The 19,019-nt window shown below is 41.6% G+C and overlaps 5 protein-coding genes across 5 annotated transcripts in view; all 5 read right to left on the reverse strand.

Moving 5' to 3' along the window:
* The window catches only part of LOC134192949 (uncharacterized), a 5,024-nt gene extending 4,230 nt beyond the window's left edge, over positions 1-794 (reverse strand). The window contains exon 1 of the mRNA XM_062661705.1: positions 1-794. This exon is cut by the window's left edge and continues 2,532 nt beyond it. Within this exon, the coding sequence (XP_062517689.1) occupies positions 1-599 (599 nt within the window). The 5' untranslated portion in view covers positions 600-794.
* A 245-nt stretch (positions 795-1,039) lies between these two features.
* Positions 1,040-4,983, reverse strand: LOC134192933 (acetyl-coenzyme A synthetase-like). The gene is made up of 16 exons (XM_062661690.1): positions 4,617-4,983; positions 4,460-4,548; positions 4,051-4,160; positions 3,901-3,976; positions 3,751-3,832; positions 3,457-3,684; positions 3,172-3,391; positions 2,799-2,950; positions 2,609-2,741; positions 2,499-2,552; positions 2,346-2,429; positions 2,160-2,274; positions 1,945-2,105; positions 1,814-1,873; positions 1,610-1,679; positions 1,040-1,544 (listed from the first exon to the last, which is right to left on the reverse strand). The coding sequence occupies exons 1-16, from the start codon at positions 4,970-4,972 to the stop codon at positions 1,264-1,266; spliced, it is 2,271 nt and encodes a 756-aa protein (XP_062517674.1). The 5' UTR covers positions 4,973-4,983; the 3' UTR covers positions 1,040-1,263.
* Positions 4,984-8,745: 3,762 nt separating this feature from the next.
* On the reverse strand, positions 8,746-10,973 carry LOC134193293 (uncharacterized). The gene has a single exon (XM_062662116.1). The coding sequence runs from the start codon at positions 10,912-10,914 to the stop codon at positions 8,815-8,817; it is 2,100 nt and encodes a 699-aa protein (XP_062518100.1). The 5' UTR covers positions 10,915-10,973; the 3' UTR covers positions 8,746-8,814.
* Positions 10,932-12,278, reverse strand: LOC134193496 (uncharacterized). The gene is made up of 2 exons (XM_062662323.1): positions 10,993-12,278; positions 10,932-10,949 (listed from the first exon to the last, which is right to left on the reverse strand). Exons 1-2 carry the CDS (start codon positions 12,106-12,108, stop codon positions 10,932-10,934), a joined length of 1,134 nt encoding a protein of 377 aa, XP_062518307.1. The 5' UTR covers positions 12,109-12,278.
* Positions 12,279-12,312: 34 nt separating this feature from the next.
* On the reverse strand, positions 12,313-13,804 carry LOC134193498 (uncharacterized protein K02A2.6-like). The gene has a single exon (XM_062662324.1). It carries the CDS (start codon positions 13,603-13,605, stop codon positions 12,313-12,315), a length of 1,293 nt encoding a protein of 430 aa, XP_062518308.1. The 5' UTR covers positions 13,606-13,804.
* Positions 13,805-19,019: the final 5,215 nt, after the last annotated feature.

Below are 19,019 nucleotides of genomic sequence, written 5' to 3' on the forward strand. Positions count from 1 at the left end.
CCAGAAACGGTCAAGAGCAAATTCCAGAGTTTGTATTGATCACCGTCACTGTTTGTAAGTCCGTACAAATACAGTGAAGTCTTCTGGTTAGATGCAGCAAGGAAGTTGCAACCAGGAGGAGGCCAATTCTGATAGTTAGAGTGTTGTTTGTTTCTCTTTAACCATGTCCACTGTAAACTATTTGTTTGACATCTGAGCTCCCACAGCTCACTGCTGTCAGTGTTATTGTATAGACGTCCTCCATACACAAACATTGAGTCAGGGCATGTGCAAGTAGCATTTGGAGACTTCATTGTGACAGCACTATGGTAAGCACGGGGCCATAGTGTATTACCACCTGTACTTGGAAATATCTGTGTCCAGTTTTGTTTTGATGCTTGAAAAATCCATGTTTCATTGGAAAAGTTTTTCTGGGTGTTAACTCCACCAAACAATACAACAGTGTCATTGCACAGTGTAACTAAAGAATGGCCTTTGTAGACAGTAGGGTGTTTCTGGACTGTTACATTTCGCCATGAGTTAATCTTATAATCATACATCCAAGTAATGTTGTTCAAATAAGCATTACTGCTGTTGGTGCCTCCAAACATGACCATCATTACTTCTGTAGGTAGTTGCTCCTTCGTTCCATTTTTCACTGATTTCGGAACAGTAGCATGGATTGTAACAGCTGTTGCCTGCTGTTTGGATCGTTTATCAGGAGCATTTGGTACCCATCGAGCAATATGTCTCCACTTGTTTACAACAAGAAGTGCATCCTCGTGTTCTTCCCTCTCTTGCAATACAACCTCCTTACTTCTCATTTCAGTTTCATGATAGGTTTTGCCTCTAACTGATAGTGCACTAGTTGAATGTATTGTACCTGAGCTTGAAAAAAGAAGGCAAATAGCAGCAATAACATAAAGGCTGGAGTCAATGGCTACAAGAGGCTTGCCCATTGTCCTTTTCATAACCTTTACAAAATCACGTGAATAGGAGCATCCTACACATACCTGACAAAGGTGAAGAGACATAATAGGAATGGTCACCTTGCAGCAGCAATAAAACGTGTACAAATAACGGCAAATTATTGCTAAATTACTGACCAAAATATCAATTTATAAAAATTCAAAGCGATTAAATTTGCTATCACATGAGAACAACTTTCCTAACAGGTTTATATAAAAGACCATACAAAACAGTCAATTACTCAAGTAAGGATCCAAGTAAAACCACACTAAGTGGTAGAATATCCTGTGAGCACATGCGTCATTTAATTTAAAACTAATTTCTAAACACCTTGACCAAAAAGGATTTAGCATCCAGACAGAGAACAGTCTTGAGATGTGTCCTGACCCTTTCTGTTGTCTCGTTCTCTCCTGTACGACTTTGTGAAGTACCTTTACCCTTGCTCCAAATATTTGCAGCCTCCTGCGCTGCCTTGTTAACACGTTGTCTATCTTTCTTTCCTTGAAATGATCGTAAGCCAGATATATCTTCTGACATGGCAAGGCATGACAACACACGATAACGACATTGTGATTTAATTCCAGCTTTCTTTGTCACTACCAAGAAAAAAAACTTATGCCTACTTTTTCTGACAAACCACTGAACACACGAATATGCACACATATATCATCAAGCCTATTTCCAGTCTCTTCAAGTATCCCCTCGTCATCTCCAAATCCCAATCTATGCGTCTACAAAGGCAACAAAACGTTAGCTCATCACATACACAACTTGACTGTCGCATTAATTAAAATACATGTAGAACGCACAGTATAAACATCACAACATTTTCGTGCTTAATGTACATGTTCATGGTTTGGCTTACACCAACAATGGCCATTAGACCTGGTACAACCATTGCCTTTGAATTTTCACACCAGCAACACTACAAAACAATTGCAAACATGCATAAATATGCTGAGTTATCAATTAGCTAACTATATAAACTCCCCATACCACAATTGCTTCTTCAATTGCATCATCTTCTTCCAACAGTTCATCCAGTTGTTCCAATTGAAGAACAGAACTCTGATATTCTTCACTGCCAATAACAGCAACATGTCCCTTGTCTTCACGCCCTTTAATGACAAAAGTTCCATCAGGATGACGCTTAGCCCCTGGAAAATGCCAAAATGCTTTTGCAACTTCAACATTATTATCATGGTACATACGGTCTCCTGTGTGAAACACACCACTCTTTTCAGGGAACATCTTAGCCATGTGACAAGACAACTCTGAATTTTGAACCAAACGTGTAAACAAGCCAGGCCAAGGCATTCGAATGACCTTCCAACCAAAATTAGATATACCTATAATAGGCTATATGCCTCAATCCCTTGTAACAAAGAATGTCATACCAGACGACCTAATGATTGACACGTTGAATCCATCTCATATCCATCTAATAAGACTGTGGCATCAACACCAAAAAAAGGAATCATCTAGAAATATAACGCTAATAAACTGATACAATGTATAGTTTTACTCTCTGTGTTAGTAGCCTTAATTACTTTGTTATCCTTCAAACCGAAATGAGCAGGTGGAGTAGTGAACAAACACGAACCCTGTATGAGTCTGTATTACATAAATCACAGACCTCAAATCAAATCATAAAATTAACTGATTCTGTTTGAGCCCAAGTATCAGCATAATCAATATTCATCCATTGGAAGAAACCCTTAATTTTTCTTCTCACTGACTTAGTTACAAGTGATCCTGCTGTTGCCACATAACGAAGACTTGACAGTTGACATCTGTAATATTAATCAATTTCAGATTAGAACAACATATATGTACTCAGAAACACTAACTGGACTTTACGACTGCTTGCATTCCTTATAAATTCCAGCACAAAGTGAGGTACAGCAAATAAATGTGTAACTCCACATTTACTGATTATTGCTCTGATGTTCTCCACCATGATATTTCTCCTAACATGACTCTCAGGTGCTTTGTGATCATACTTGAAATTCATAACAATATATAATTGCAAACTGGTACAGTCAGACCTTGGTATTCCAACTACATTATTCCAGCTAGTTTCTGTCAGATTAATGTGACTGTAGGATTACAAAATTCAATACAAAGTGACCCCTGTAAATTGGTTTCACATGCAATTCATCAGAAAGTGAGAGTGTCGGAATACTGAGTTCTGACTGTAGCAACAGTTATGTACAACCTCACCAAAACTGTAGTACCACCGAGTAGCAATGGTCCAATAAGAAGTGAGTGCATTCCATAAAGCCAGGCAAGAGATGGCAGACAAAATGAAACATCTTGCTTAATGGTAGCTGATGGAAATCCATTCAGTTGAAATAAATGCATGTACTTGAAGACAGCAATGACATTAAGCAAGTAGCCTAATGTTCCATGTTCAACTACTTTCGGATATCCTGTTGAACCACTAAATCAAACACAGATGACAGATATAAACTATACGTATATTTGCATGCTTTAATTATGAAAAACCTGGTAAAGGCAAGAAACAATGGATGGTCAGCTTTAAAAGTCTTTACACATTTGTGATCCTCTTCAACTTCCTTGCTAAGTACATCATACGAGAAAACTCTACATCCCATTGCAACACTCTCCAGCCTACTGCCCCCAAGATGCTGCTCAGGTACTTCATCATTCTGTGCACCCGGTGTACCAGTTTGTCCGTTGTCACCAAAACAGTCAATAATGATCATGTTCTTGCTACAATGGAATAAAAGAATTAAATGCAAGACATCAGCAATGTTGTTTATTGATTATGTAACACACTCCGAAGCATCCAAATCTTGCTGAAGAATGTTCAGCACTGCTGCAGCAAAGCTGTTGCTGTTTCCAGGGTATGGAATGATATCTTCAAAACATAAAATTATGCTAACATAAGTGTACATATCACCATTTCAATACAACAAAAATGCCTACGAGTTGTAATAATAATTGATGGCTTTCCCTCATCTATAAGTTGCTTCAATCTTTCTTCCCTGTCTGTTTCTCTAAACTGATTACATCATAATAACACTGAATTCAAAAACGTAAAACAACAAGCATTTGACAAAAGAAATTATACATTACCACCACTGCAGGAACAGCACCCACACGAAAGCAAGCCAAGATACAGTAGATGAGATATGGGCAGTCAGGAAGATAGATTAACACACGATCACCCTCTCGAACATGTATTGCTAAAAATTATCAAATGCCTTATATGTCACAAAATAACCTCTGTGCATGTACAACTGGTGTGTGTGTGTGTGTGTGTGTGTGTGTGTGTGTGTGTGTGTGTGTGTGTGTGTGTGTGTGTGTGTGTGTGTGTGTGTGTGTGTGTGTGTGTGTGTGTGTGTGTGTGTGTGTGTGTGTGACACTGTGTGTGCACAAACACTGTAATTAAGCAAGACAAAAAAGAGAAAGGAAGAAAAGAAGAAGAAACTATTTATGGACATGCGTATAAGTACGCATAATTGAAAAAATAAATATAACTTACACTCTCCTTCAAGAACATTTGCCATTTTGCAGACCTCTTTTTTCAATGTGCCATACGAAATCTCCCGTATTTCTTGATTGCTATTAACACTAGAAAGCCATTGCTTTAATATACAAAACAGTATATAGCAGGAATGTATATGAAGATAGCAGCGTACAAATATATAGCAGTTTTCTCTTCAAGGCCATTACGAATGTGACGATCCAGCAAGTTATAACAAGCATTAATTCGAACATCAGGCATCAATTGTAGGTCAATTCCACCACAAACAGAAACATCACTAAAGGCTTGATCGTTCCACATTCTATTTTGTGTTGACTGGACACGCTCCATGATTAAATTGCTCCTGGCAATCTCTTCCCAAAAGTAATTAACTTGCTGAATAGAAAACTTGTGCACCATTTGAAACTCTTCATATGCAGAACTCTTGCTAAAAATGATTTGAAGCACAGCATCCAGGCAAATGTACCGTTTATCACTATCTGAATGACAAGAATAAATACTTAATTGCATATAACACAAAGACAACAGAGCTAATTACCTGTACACATATCTAAAATCCAATTGGCTCCATACAATTAAATGAATTGTTATGTGTACAAAAACATTCACATTTAACACTACTGCAGATTGAGGACAACGACTGTTACAATTATCACATGCTACCTCACTTCTACAGAGTTTGTGTATCATGTCAGCGTGCTGTTGTAAGACCAACAAGAACAGGATGATAGAATTAACATTTGAGCTTTCAAAAGTTAAATCTGGCACATGTAATTAAAATACAGTAGGACCTCAAAGATACGAACACCAGACAACCGAACTGACCGGTCAACCGAACAGCATGCTCTAGCGCGAGCGCGCGCTCTTGCAAAATTTGATCACGTAATGTAGCCACGCGCACGCGCACTTTTGCTTTTGAGAGAGCTCCTGGACCTTGCAGGACAAAAAAGGGGTTCTGCCTTGAAGCAAAAGACAATGGATTGTTATTTTAGTAACCCTTGAATTCGTTCTTACACTCTCACAGTTACTGTAGTTCACGTACTTATCCTTTTTGTTAGCCATACAGTGTACTCCTGTTTTCACAAGTTATGTAATCATCGATATTACAAACTTCAGACTTATGAACATTTCACAATTACGAACACCCAATTTCCCGAGGTGTTCGTATCTTTGAGGTCCTACTGTAATCTTCCAAAAACTCAATGCATATTGTCTAACTGTTTAACAAGAGTGGTGTATGTGCCAAATGGATGTCTAGTTGTTGTAGTAGTTGAACAGCAACTTCTGAGTTCAACTATACTAAATAATCTGTACAGTAAAAATAAACATTAGAAAAAAATTAAAATGATACTGATCTTATGGATATTTGGATTATTTAGCAGAATCCTTAGAGTTTGATTCTTATATGGTGCCAAAAAACAGTACAATAGCTCTAAATGCAGCTATTTCTGGTTAGACAGTTTTCCCACCTGTTGGTCTAGCTGTGCCATTGCCAATAATGTTTAGGTCAAACTATTTCCCACCAATTAATCAAGCCAGTACTACTGAAACTGTTATATTTTCAATTCAACACTAACACACTCACTGCAACAGCATGTCCTAATTAAAAAGTGAGGCAGTATTAAATAGAATGCTTCGTAGTCACTAGTGCCCTATATAATCATGTCAGTGCCCTCGTTGTCACATCCCATTTAATTCAAATGCAAGGGTATAAAAGAGTGCAGAACATACAACATTTGACTTCATCCCTAGGTAAGTGCATGAAGGAGTGAAGAACATTTAACATTGACTTTAAAACAAGAACCAAGCTCTGTAAATGGTCTAGTTAGAACCAATTTAAAGAGAAATAATAAGTAGTGTTCAAGTTGGTAGTTTCATTTAAATGTTTCTAATTGTTTGTTGAATATCCTGAACATGTGAGCATCTCTAGAAGATGAAAGTTATAGTCATAAGCTTGATCATGATGAAACAGTTACATTATCTAGATGCCAACTCGTCTTGAGAATAGAATTAGTGCCATAAGTTCTAACAAATGCTCTGTCTGTGCACACATGTCCAATATATATATATATATATATATATATATATATATATATGTATATATGTATAAGTTTGATAGCCGACTAGACCAGACCACGCACGAGGCTAAAATTTGGGGTAGAGGCGTAATTCGGCATGGGGGTAAGAACATGGGCAAGGTGGCGTTGTCTTCCAGCTTTTTAGTCGAGTCCCCTATTGGGGGTGCAATGCTGAATGACATAGTGCAGTTCGTCGTTCAGAAAGGAGACTGAATGCCCCTGATAGACTCAATTTGAAGGAATTTCCGTTACTTTAACTCAATCTCATGGCGTAGTTTTGATTTCTATAACTAAGAGTGCAATGCTCACTTTCAATATCCATTGTTTGTTCACATGCCATTGTTACGTCACAATGCTATAGCTATCCAGGAGTCCCATCAGACTGAATTATCTGAGCAAGCTGTAGTTGATTTGTTTATCTTAAACATCAAACTACATTCAAAGCAGAAAGATAAGAGTTTCAAAAAGAAATATTGTTCAGTGCGTAGGTAGGTTGGAAACGTGCTGAGTATATTCTATAATATCCCAGGAGGACACGCCTCTACTCGCACACATTGGGTAACATCAAACTACGTCCAGAGCAAAGACGTAGAGGTCCACTTAGTAATGGTCAGTGCATATAGATTGGAAACGTGCTGAATATATTTTAAAATATTCCAGGAGGACCCGCCTCCACTCGCAAGCGTATTACTCTGCAACAGCTCATCGGACCTCCACCAAATTAAGCTGACCTCGGATGGTATGCACGGAGCGTGTCGTTTATTACTGGTGATGGACGACAAGATATTTTTGTGTAGGATATCTGGGTATTTAGAAATACGCCTACCTTTGGTTTTTCCAAGTACACTTGCCGAATACCTGCCACATTCGATACGGCAGCAACGTGTTCGAAGTGATAACATGCAATGGGACAGTTGAAATGACTCCGAGAAGACTCACCGAAGAGACGGAGTGACTGCATTTGCACTGAATCCAACCTACACGTTTCCTGCACCAAGCGCTACACTGGGAGTGTGAACACATCACAATCACAAACAGAGAGCAAACAGTGTGCTAAATCATGCCTGCCTGCATGTCAAGCTACTGCATGTATCCTATGGCTGAGTAAGAAACTGCACGTGACTTTCAGGTTTCTATTGCTCAGATATATATCTCTGAACGGAAGAGTCGCTGCAAATTTCTTGGAATGGGACACTCGGTTAAGTTTTCATTTGTCTTCAACGGGATATTAACTAATTAGTACATCCCAGTTTATTCAAACACACGCCCACACCAGTCATTCAAACTGAATCCACACAAGAAGTGTGTCAATTTCTACCAAAAAAAATTGCACATGACGTGTCTACACACGCTCAAACTGAGTCTTCTGTCATAACACTACAGTACTTTGCCCGTACAAAGGACGGGTCATGTATCTAATATATCGTGTCCTTACAGGACAAAGCCAGGCTCTCTAGAATAAGTCTATAATTAAACAACCACAAAGCTACTGCAAGTTGTTCATGCAAACTAGTAATTGTTCGGCTAAAAGTTTGTCCATTGTGAAATGACGCCTTGAGTGCTAGACTTTTCAATGTGCGTAAACTAATGTATATATATACATATATATATATATATATATACTAGGATCCATGGCCCGTCCTTCGTACGGGCAAGATACTGTAGTGTAAAGATAGGTCTGTGGACACGTCACGTGCATCTTTGTTGCGAGGTCCCGGATATGCTGAATGAATTCGAATCTTGCTCTTCGCGCTTGTTTCGATAGAAATCGACACACTCCCCGTGTAGCGCTTGCTGCAGAAAACGTGTAGGTTGGATTCGGTGCAAATGCAATCAGAATTTGGAGAGAAACGCAAGCGATAGAAGAGTAAGTTTCGTCGGCAAGAGATATTCGATCGCTCGAAGCTTTGCGAAGGACGGCGATGCATAGGATCTACACGGGACCGGTGCGGGCGTGTGTTCGAATGAACCGGAATGTGTAGCGTTTGCGTCGTCGAGAAATTTTAGGCGGGGGTCGACCCCTCGAGAGGGGACCCGGTGCATAATTTTTTTAATTTTTTTACGTAAACCTTCCCCTGTGCATGCCGAGTGTGCGTGCCGATTTCGGTTGCGAACGGACAAAAGACGTGACCGCCAAACGCGAACATGCACACACACACACACACACACACAGACAGACAATTTGAGCTTTATATATTAGATATATATATATATATTTTTTTTTTTTTTTTTTTTTTTTTATTTTATATATATATTTATTTATTTCTTACACACCTACTCACATACAGGGAAGTCCCAACTAAGGACTTCAGCTACTTCTGCAAGTATGCGGCTAGATATCATTCTAGCGTTATAAATCCATAATCTAACAGAAAGCTGCTCTAGCAAATTCTTTAAAGCCTTCCAGAAGGGAACAGCTAACACAGCACATACTTTTGAGGATATAGACTTCAAAGTCTCTAGACTGTCTGGTGACCAAAGGCCAAGTGTTTCAACTACCAACGGATAAAATGTACCACCAGTCAAAGATACTCTTGCATGGTGACGATCATCCTTGCCCATTTCTGCTGCTTCTGCAACAACTCCTGATGTTTCAGCAACTCGAGCAATGTAAGATGGTTGCAACGTGTTTCTTACAGTGATGTCAAAATATCCAGGCCGTCCATTCAAGAAATTCGGATGGAAGACATCACCTGGGCGGCATTTGGATTGACCCGAGCTTCTCTGTTCTTTCACAACTTGTTTGGAATCAATGAGGAGTGATTGCCAAATAGACTCACATAAAGCATTATGTCGATTCAGACGATGTGGACCATGACCACACCCAACAAGATGATCTCCATATGGGTCAAGTGGATGACCACATATACATCTGATGCTGTTTGGTGGGAACGGAAACACAGGTAGACCCAACCAGTATCTTGCTGCTACAACAAACTCATGGGGTGACATGGTGAGGCCTAAGTTACGGTTTGGAGTTGCCCGCAACCATGCACCAGTATGAGGAGATGATAATGTCTTCAAGCGAGCCCTATCTCTGAGACTCACTGAATTGAGTAGGTTGGAAAATGAGATGTCATCTAGTTGAATTTGAATCTGATGTTGTGTAGCTGTCACCAAATCTAATGAAGGTGAATCCTTTCTTGAAAGTAGGTTATGCACGATTCCTCGTGCTTCGTCTTCTCCAGGCAAGGGTTTGATCAAAGTGAGAAGAGAAGGATGGTTACGTTTCAGTAAGCAATTAACTAACTTTCGATTTGAGTTACAGCTGCCAAGAAAAGCGGAAGGTGAAGTAGATAAGGCCTCCCGGATACCCATACCTCCTTTTCCAATTGGCAATACTGCTTGTGACCATGCAAAGTCAGAAATTGAAGATCTTGTGATACGGCTGAGAGATCGGCGTAACCCTTCATCGAAAATAGACAATGTGCTCGTAGCAACCCCAGGTCTCACAGATCGTAGCAAATGGTTGATTTTACATATGGACAGGCAACTTCTCAACAACTGAAGTTCCACTTGTGGATTTTCAAGATCAGAGAGATGAGATTGGGTATTTGCTACTTGATCGACTCGCTTCTTGAAACAATTAGTGAAGAAATCCGATGAACCAAACACAGGAGAACCAAGCAATTCCATTCCATCTGACAACCGGTGTACTTCTGGTGGAAATTCTGGATGTGTTCGATCTCCTGAAGGCCAAAACACTTCACACTTTGATAAATTGACATGAAGGCCCAGGGAAGGACCTTTCTCTATGATGAAGTTTATTAACTTTGAGACAGATTTCCGTGTGCCAGCAAAAGTACCATCGTCAAGGTACCACAAATTTAGGTCTAAGCCAGGCACTTCTCCAACTTCATCCATTAGTTCTAGGACGACTAAGGAGAACAGCAGTGGTCCCAGTGGATCGCCTTGTTGGACTCCTGCTGTAGATGTAAGGTGATGATAGCCAAAGCGCAACTCAGCAGCACAGTGATAGCACCACTGTACCCAAGCTACCAATTCAGGAAATTCACTGCCAAGTCTCTTCAGGAATGAATTGCGATGGCATTCATTGAACGCATTCTTCATGTCCAGTTTGAAACAGCACAGGTCATGTCTAGCACTGTTCTCTTCAATGTATGACCTTAGAGAATGAACACTTGCCTCTAAACCTCCTCGTATTCCAACACCTACCTGACCATATGGTAAGAAGACGTCCGGTAAGCGAGGTTTTATAGCAGAACAGCAAAGACGGCTAGCCAAACGACGCAACACTTCCCCAACAGCAATGGGCCGAATGCCGCCAGCCTTCTTTTGGAGAGCAGTCAAAGGGGCACCAGACAGGAAGGGAGAAATGTTGCGATCAAGTTTTCCAGACAACAAGAGACACATCAATCGTGTTAGGTTTTCTAAACAGGACTGCGCTTCTGGAACATTGCAACCTCGTATAGCATCAATTAAGTGTTGTGCTCGAAGATGAGAATAACCGGGACTTGAGCCATTGGGAAATGCTTCCAATGCAGAAATAACCTCCTGAGAGTCCACAACTAGTGAAGGTGGGACTTCCTCTAGCCAAGCAGGAAGATCGTGAACTGGATGTCGATTTGCCAACTCTTCTAAAGCTTCACTGCTGTCATGAGAGGCACAACCTCGTGAACCCAAAGCCTGAAGTGCATCACTGTATCGACCTTCTGAAGCCAATCTCAATGATCTTCGAGTATTTGTGGTAGCGGTATTTGAGGAATTCAATGAAACATGGCAAGGGTTAGTCTCAGCCTTGACATCCAGCCACAGTGATAGAATATCTCCATCCAACCAACGTTGAAGGCGAGAAGACAAAATTTCCTTTACAACGTACCTTTTCTTTCTCCCACCACGAGGAGGACAGCGAAGGGTAGCTTTGGCCAGCATGAAGAGGCGAGCAAAGCCCCACAGGCCACCCTCACAAGCACACCGTAATTCTTTAGCTAAAACCACACTTAGAAGTGGTCTAACTGATTTTGGGACATGAGTAACTGTCTGAACTGGTGTGGTGACAACTTCGTTCATCAGTGAATTGAAAACAGACAATTCCATGTCACCAACAGCTGGATAGGACATCATAGAAGCTGCTTTAATACCCTCGAGCACCAAATTAGAAGATGAGGATACAGGCACTGATGAAGAAGTAATCCTTGAAGCTGATGTTGGAGCTACCTCAGGTGAATTCTGAATTCCAATATCACCGTTAACAGCTGTGGATTCACACTGACTCAACCAGGATGATGCACTTGGATGGGTCATCAAACCACGACATCTACCACGACCAGGACCTAGAGAACGTCGGCAAAATGAGAAACGATTACCATAAGCAAAGCCACATTCTGAACATAAGCGACGGTTGTGGAATTCTAAGAACTGAACATCCGGGAAATTTCTGTAGCAAATGTGGTTTGCATTTATGTGTTGAAACAGCGAAACTGTGTCTCTTGTCACCAGAGAACATAAAGGACAACATGAATTAGGACTTTGAGTAGAACGCCTACAGTCAGGGGGATCATCTTCTTCGGTATCACTCTCTACGCAACCAGAACCAGACTCAGACATGATTCACCTCAAACTGTGCACAGAGGCCAACGAAAGAAAATGTTGAATGCAACAGCAGCAGCAAGTCTTGGGTGACGACAGAAACCAAACGTTGAGCTCAAAGAAAGAATCCAATGTCAAACGTGACGACAGAAACCAAACGTTGAGCGCAAAGAAAGAATCCAAAGTCAAACGCTCGCGATCGTCGATGGCTTGGTGGGGTGATTATATTGCTGGGGCTGAAGCTACTCCGAACGGTAGGCGCTTGAACCGATACAGGCCCCTATGGGTGTTGATGGTCATTGCCAACTGGGAGTCTTCTTGCAGCTCCATTTGCAAGTAGGCTTGCTTCAGGTCGATGACTGTGAAGTGTTTCCCTCCTCCCAAGCCTGCATAAATCTCCTCAATTCGAGGGAGTGGGTAGGTGTCTATCTCTAGCTGTGGGTTAACGGTCACTTTAAAATCGCCGCAAATCCGAACGTTGCCTCCTTTCTTGACAGGAGTAACTATTGGCGCCGCCCACTCGCTGTGCTGTACCCGTTCTATCACGTCCTCAGACTCCAGCCTATCTAGTTCTTGCTCCACGGCTTTCTTCCTCGCGAAAGCCACCGGTCTTGCCTTCCAAAAACGTGGTGTGCTGTCACTCCGCAACGCTATTCGGGCCTTGATGCCTTTCATGCGCCCCAACCCCAATCCAAACACATTGGGGTGTCGTGCTAGCAGGTCTTCTAGTTCTTGAGTTGCGTTCAGATGGAGGAGTGACCATTGCAGTCGGATGGCTTTCAGCCATTCTCGTCCCAAAAGAGCTGGCCCTTTTCCGGGTAGTACATACAAGGGCAACTGTTGTTTCTGGTGATTATGTTCTACGTTCACTGTGCACACTCCCATTGGTTTGACGGTCTCTCCAGTATACGTGTGCAGCAACAGATCTGTCTCTTTGATGGAGACCTGCTGTCTTAGTTTCCTCTTGTATTCCTCATGACTTATGACTGATACGGCCGCCCCAGTGTCTAATTCCATGACAATGGGTTTCCGTTCAATTTGCACCTGTACCTCCATGGCGTGGTTTCTTCCAAGACTGAACAAGTTGTACAAGTCACTGTCACTCTCACTATGTTCCTCCTTCTCCCATGCTTCCAGGCATTTCATCGCTGGTTTCTTCTTATTTTCCTTCCGAATTGGTCCCTTGTCAGATTGGACTTCTTTTCTTGGACCTGGTTTGGTCCTGCACATCCTTTGTACATGTCCTTGTTTTTGACAACGAAAACATGTAGCTGTTCTAAATCGACACTCTCTGGCTTCATGTGCTCCTCCGCATCGATAACATGTGGTTGATCCCGTTGTCATTTGATGAACCTCAGCCATCCCGACCGTGCCTTCGTGTGGTCGTGGTTGGAGTCCTGCCTCTCCTCTGAGCGTCTCCACATCCCTACTGGCTTGCTCCATTGCCACACAACGTTGTACGGCTTTGTCAAACGTAAGGTCAGTCAACGTCTCTCCTAATAGCGTCCTCAACATCCGATCATCTTTGATACCCGCTATGAATCTGTCTCTGAGACGCTCATTTCTTTGGTCATATTAGTGTCTAAAATAAAAATTTAAATATATACGTCGACTTGTCAGCCGTCTGTGCTGTTCTGCTGTGAAAGAGGACTTACCTGACACCTTTTTGTCTTATGGTCAGGTTGGTGTTGGTGTCGCAGGAGGTTTAGACGCTGCTGTGCACACACTATCAGCTTGTATTGCTCGATATGGATCTGATCCCAACTTGTGTTGCCTGAAAATTGATATGAAAAATGCCTTTAATGAATGCTCTCGAGCTTCTTTCTTGAGTCGTCTACGTAAAGAGTTCCCAGCCTTGTTTGGATGGTCCTCGTGGTGTTACCATTGTGAAGACATGTTGCATTTTGGGAATTCTTGGATCAAGTCATCTGCAGGAGTGCAACAAGGGGGTCCCCTTGGACCCCTACTATTCTCCCTCGTTCTTATGGAGTTTTTGGATGACCTGGGTCCATTGCCAGATATGAAGCTGAAGTTATGGTATTTGGACGATGGCTCTTTCCTTGGCCAGCGGGCTTCAGTTGCTTGTCTCTTGGATGTCTTGTTATCAAAGGGTCCCTCCTTTGGTCTTCATATCAATTTGAACAAATGTGAGGTCTTTTGGCCGTCTGGAGATCAGAATTTCCCCAAATTTGCTACTGAAATTCAGCGCAGTGTTCAGGTTCATGGTGGTGTTGACTTCCTTGGTTGTCCTGTATATGGATCTTCCTCATATGTTACTGAATTTGTTTCCCAACGAGTGGACAAGATTTTGGATTGGCAGGACCGTTTGACAGCTTTTTAGAGAATCCTCAGGTGGAGCTTCATCTTCTCCGGAGCTGTTTGAGCCTTTGCAAGCTGAATCACATCATTAGAACGGTTCCTGGCTTCAAGATCAATGATGTATTGATGCAGTTTGACAGTGGTCTTCATCACAGTTTAGAGGCTTTATCCTCTTCTTCGGTCTCTGACCTGGCATGGAAACAGGCAACTCTTCCAGTTCGTTTGGGTGGTCTAGGTCTTCGTGAGGCCTCTAGATCTTCATCTGCAGCTTTCGTTGGCAGCTGCAACTCTTCTTGGCAGTTGTCTCTCCATCTTCTTAATGACTCAGCATTCTTCCTCTTTCCCTGGTGAAGTGCAATGCCGGCAACATCTTGCAAGTCTTTTACCACCTACTAGTTCTGTCTCGTCCTCTGTTTCTTCTACACAACATTCCTTCCAGAAGGCTCTGGATGATGCTTTGAGATCCAGCATTAAAGTCAGCCTTGTTAGTCTGCGAGAACAGGCACGTTTCAGTGCTGTCGCATATTCTCATGCGGGGGCTTGGTTGAGGGCAATCCCCAACTCAAGTCTAGGCCTGGCCATGTCTCCGCGTGAATTTGTGACTTCTTTGCGTTTGCATTTGGGAATTCCGGTTTTTCCAGCACCCCCACACTCAGTCCGTTGTGTGTGCGGTCATGAATTGGACATTTTTGGTGACCATGCTCTTGGCTGTGGTCCTCTTCGGATTAAGCGACATGATGCCTTATGTGACGTCATCTTCCACTGGTTGCTCTAAGACAACTCCAATGTACGTTGAGAACAACGCTGTTCCTCTCATTCTATGACAAGACCAGGTGACGTTTTCCATCCCGACTTTTCCCTAGGCAAGGCTGCTTTATTTCGACATTTCCATGAGGAATTCGTTCACTCCCTCTCACCTTATTAATGCTGCCATAAAAGCTGGTGCTGCTGCTGAGGCTGGGAAAGTGGACAAAGATGAACGCCATCTTGCTAACGTTTCCAGTTATGGCTGTTTGTTTTACCCTCTTGTGGTGGAATCATACGGAGTGTGGGCTGCACATAGTCTGGAGGTGTTGAGATCAATTGTCAAGATTTCTCTTCTATCATCTGGCTTGTCTCTGGGCCAAGCTTCCAGGCAATTTCACGAACAGTTATTTGTTCGTTTATGGCAGTACAATTCAAGACTGATTAGTGACTATCTGCCTAATTATTATGACTTTTTGTGCTTCCGTCCTTAGGGCGGATATGTGTTATCTGTGTTATCTGTATTATATACAAATATATATATATATATATATATATATATATATATATATATATATATATATATATATATATATATATATATATATATATAGATAGATAGATAGATAGATAGATAGAAATTGAAGCTATGCTTACACTGTTGCTTACGAATTTACACGTTATTTTCCTTTTAAGCATGCTACTTGTAAAATCAAATCCTATGAAGCAACTGATATTTTGCGTGATCGCAAAATTGGTAAATAGTTTGCACTCGTCTAAAGTATTTGAATGAGAGGTAACACATACAAGACATAAATATCATTAGTGGTTACACACTGTAAGGTTCCTGGAAAAATATGGTAAGCCAAGAAGTGATTGATTTTGCATTAGCAGTTGCAGACAGGTAAGTTCTGTTGTGTATTTCCAAAAAGACCTGGCAATTACACTGTTCTGCTAAAAAACTGTTTCAGAAATGTTTCAGGCATCTGATCAGTGGTTCATCTATTGTCTGTGGTTGCCATGTACAACAAATTGTAAATCTTGCTCAATGATCGGACCACATTATGGGTGTGGCACATTCCTAAGAGTGACAGACATATAGTCACACATACACCCACCATCTACATAGCCTGCAGGCTGGAATTCAGTTAACCCCTATATGTTTTGAGTATGCTACTATGGCAAGCTGCTACTTTGAATTCTGCAATTTAGCATCCTGTGCAGTAAAAATGTAATCAATTTTGTTATTCACACACCACATCAAAGACATTTTTCATCAAAGTACATTTCTTCACCACATCAGAGCATGCCACATTGAGTATTGCTTTGTAGCTTTCACTTGAAGCGACGCTCGATGGAAGTTCACGTATTTACCAGTACTACTTCAGCGCAAACCAGCGTTAGCCAATTTCAGATTTTGTAATCTAGCAAGCAGTAAGTCTAGGTAGCTTGAATAACTTGAGCTCAGAGTGGAGAAAGCACAGAGTGCATGCAAATCGATAGGTAGTGGAGATTCCATTCTCCCGTCAATCGGGTTGTTGACCTCAAACTTACCTGAAAAATTGTTGGATAGGCTTCTGCTTGTTTGATGCGGTCTTCTTTGACTCTGGTATTGCCGGAAAGTATATCAAACGTCTTAAATGTGATGGGCATGTGCACTTCACGTGCTCACAACTTTTCACACTGGTTTTAACATACTGAAATAATGGTGTGTATATTATCACAGAGATATCCTAGCCCTAATCAATGTCGCCGTCAATATACTACTCTAAGATTAAGCGGACTGTTTGTAAAGTTCTGCTTGAAGTGGAGTGACATGCCCAAAATGTTTGCCTATAGCTTCCCCCTTGACCCTATGCCAGTGCCTCCCAGCAGCTGTCTACCCATCTAAGGCAAAGAACAACTTTCTATTTGTTAGTAATATCTGTAGTCTCATCAACCATAATAGCATAGAAGCTACCTTGACACAAAAGGTTACGCAGAATGTGGTGTGACATGGTCTTCAATACTTCAATTGGTATATCTGATGCGGAGTACTTGTTAGTGTTTCTCTATCCACGTTTGAACCTTATGATCCTCTTCAGCTCAAAGTTTCAACAGCTGAAGAAAGTTGGAATCTAGTGTTTCTCTTTTCCCATCTTAAAGACAGACCCTGTCGTCCCAAGAATCTGATACTTGACACTATTTTCATAAAGCAGAGGCATGTCTCAATCTTTTCCAGTTGATACTGAGAAGACAGACTCTCTCCAACATCTCTAGTCGTGGCAAGCAGTGACACCATCTTGAGCACCGCTTCCCTATAAGACACTTACTAGCCTGATGGCCATCAAACTTTGCACATGCCTTGTTCAAGAATTACTTGGTTCTGGTGACTATTTAGTTTTGGGCAATTATCTGGGGTTTATTTGGTTCCAAAACCCTTTAGCTGTAGCTTACTTGGTTTTCGCCACCTGCGAGGACTATTTGGTTTCAGAAACTATTTGGTGTCGCTTTTTATGCCTCAAATTGGCACTGTCTCACTGTTGTGACTGTACAAGACGTATGCGAATGAGATGACGATGGTCATGATAATTTTCAAACGAGAAAAATCGACTGCGACTACATTTGTATTTGGCTTCATATGGATGCCACAGTCACCACAACATTGTTGATTGTAATTTCACGAGTCTGACCTTTTGTTTAAGAAAATCTCGGCTCGTCTGGTAGCAGGCGTGTCAAAAGTAGGTGGAGTAAGGATCTATCTAAGGCTGGTTCACAATATGACACTGGAACCAGTGTTGCATGCATCACATCCGTCCGTTGCATAACATTATGAAGCATTGTGAACAAACGATACATTCAACACATGTGACACACAGAACACTCACAAAGTAGATCTCGAATAGAATCAATTTCTACTCCAGCATTCATTGCATTGCATACGGCCAATCGCAAAGAACAACCGAGTCACAACCAGTCTAGCTGATGAACTTGAGCTACCAAATGGTCAAATTGATCTCTAGACATTTGTAGATATCGAAAATGAGACTATGGCCATGGATCTGCCAATCGCATCTCATGCACCAGTTTGTCAATTTTCCTTCTCTCTGATGCTGGGAAAAAATATCTCTCTAATCCATGTTCTCCTCTTTCTTCGACGTCTACATTGAAAATGGAGCAGTGCCAACAAGATGGCTTCTATAACTGATCACTAAAGGGGTGTGGTACAAATGAGTTGGCATTGACTGTTTCTATAATACGCTAACGCCGCTACTTGTAGTGAAGTTACAACGGATACTACAACAGACACGAGGCTGGGACCATCGTCATATTGTGAACCAGCTTTTAGCCTACAAGTCTGTTTCATTGCCAATTTTCTAACCAGAAGTGCGTGTCAATCAGCGACTAGTGAAAGTACAGGTTTAGAACTGGGGTACCATATCACCCCTATTCCTCCAGCTCTGTCGCCTCTGGATCAGCTACCCCACAAAAACATAGTCCTGGTAGCCAGCCCGCTGTCAGTAAGTAAAAGAGGGAGGAGTTGGCTATGTGAGACTAAAACAAGGGTGAATTTCTTTTGCCTCTTCTGCTCTTCTGGAATAGAGGTGTCAGAAGAGAACAGAAGAGGACGATCATGCACAGTCTGATCAGAAGAACCAAGCCAAAAAAATGACCAGAAGAGGACCTAGAAGAGCTGAGCATGCACATTAATAGTTTAGCAGTGCGATGGACGCGGAAGTGGTAGCTGTAACGTTTTCATAATATAAAAATAAGGTTTTCTCTAAAGAAATTGGATTTCTACTTGAAGAGACGACTTCTACAACCGTTATCTCCGTTTCTGGTGCCTCAAAGAGGGTCCTTGGAGAACACCCACTAGTAGCAGCTGT

This window comes from Corticium candelabrum, chromosome 17, assembly GCF_963422355.1.
Source record: "Corticium candelabrum chromosome 17, ooCorCand1.1, whole genome shotgun sequence".
In the NCBI taxonomy this organism is placed as follows: Eukaryota; Metazoa; Porifera; class Homoscleromorpha; order Homosclerophorida; family Plakinidae; genus Corticium; species Corticium candelabrum.

Bases quoted from the DNA above. Each gene is read 5' to 3' on its own strand.
- LOC134192933 (XM_062661690.1), bottom strand. From the start codon at position 4,972: ATGCAATTAAGTATTTATTCTTGTCATTCAGATAGTGATAAACGGTAC. The intron at 3,392-3,456 runs GTTTTTCATAAT...TGTTTGATTTAG, and splicing joins TTGTTTCTTGCCTTTACCAG to TGGTTCAACAGGATATCCGA. The intron at 2,106-2,159 runs GTATGTACCATG...GGCATTTTCCAG, and splicing joins TGTGTTTCACACAGGAGACC to GGGCTAAGCGTCATCCTGAT.
- LOC134193293 (XM_062662116.1), bottom strand. From the start codon at position 10,914: ATGTGTCTCTTGTTGTCTGGAAAACTTGATCGCAACATTTCTCCCTTC.
- LOC134193496 (XM_062662323.1), bottom strand. From the start codon at position 12,108: ATGTCTGAGTCTGGTTCTGGTTGCGTAGAGAGTGATACCGAAGAAGAT.
- LOC134193498 (XM_062662324.1), bottom strand. From the start codon at position 13,605: ATGTTGAGGACGCTATTAGGAGAGACGTTGACTGACCTTACGTTTGAC.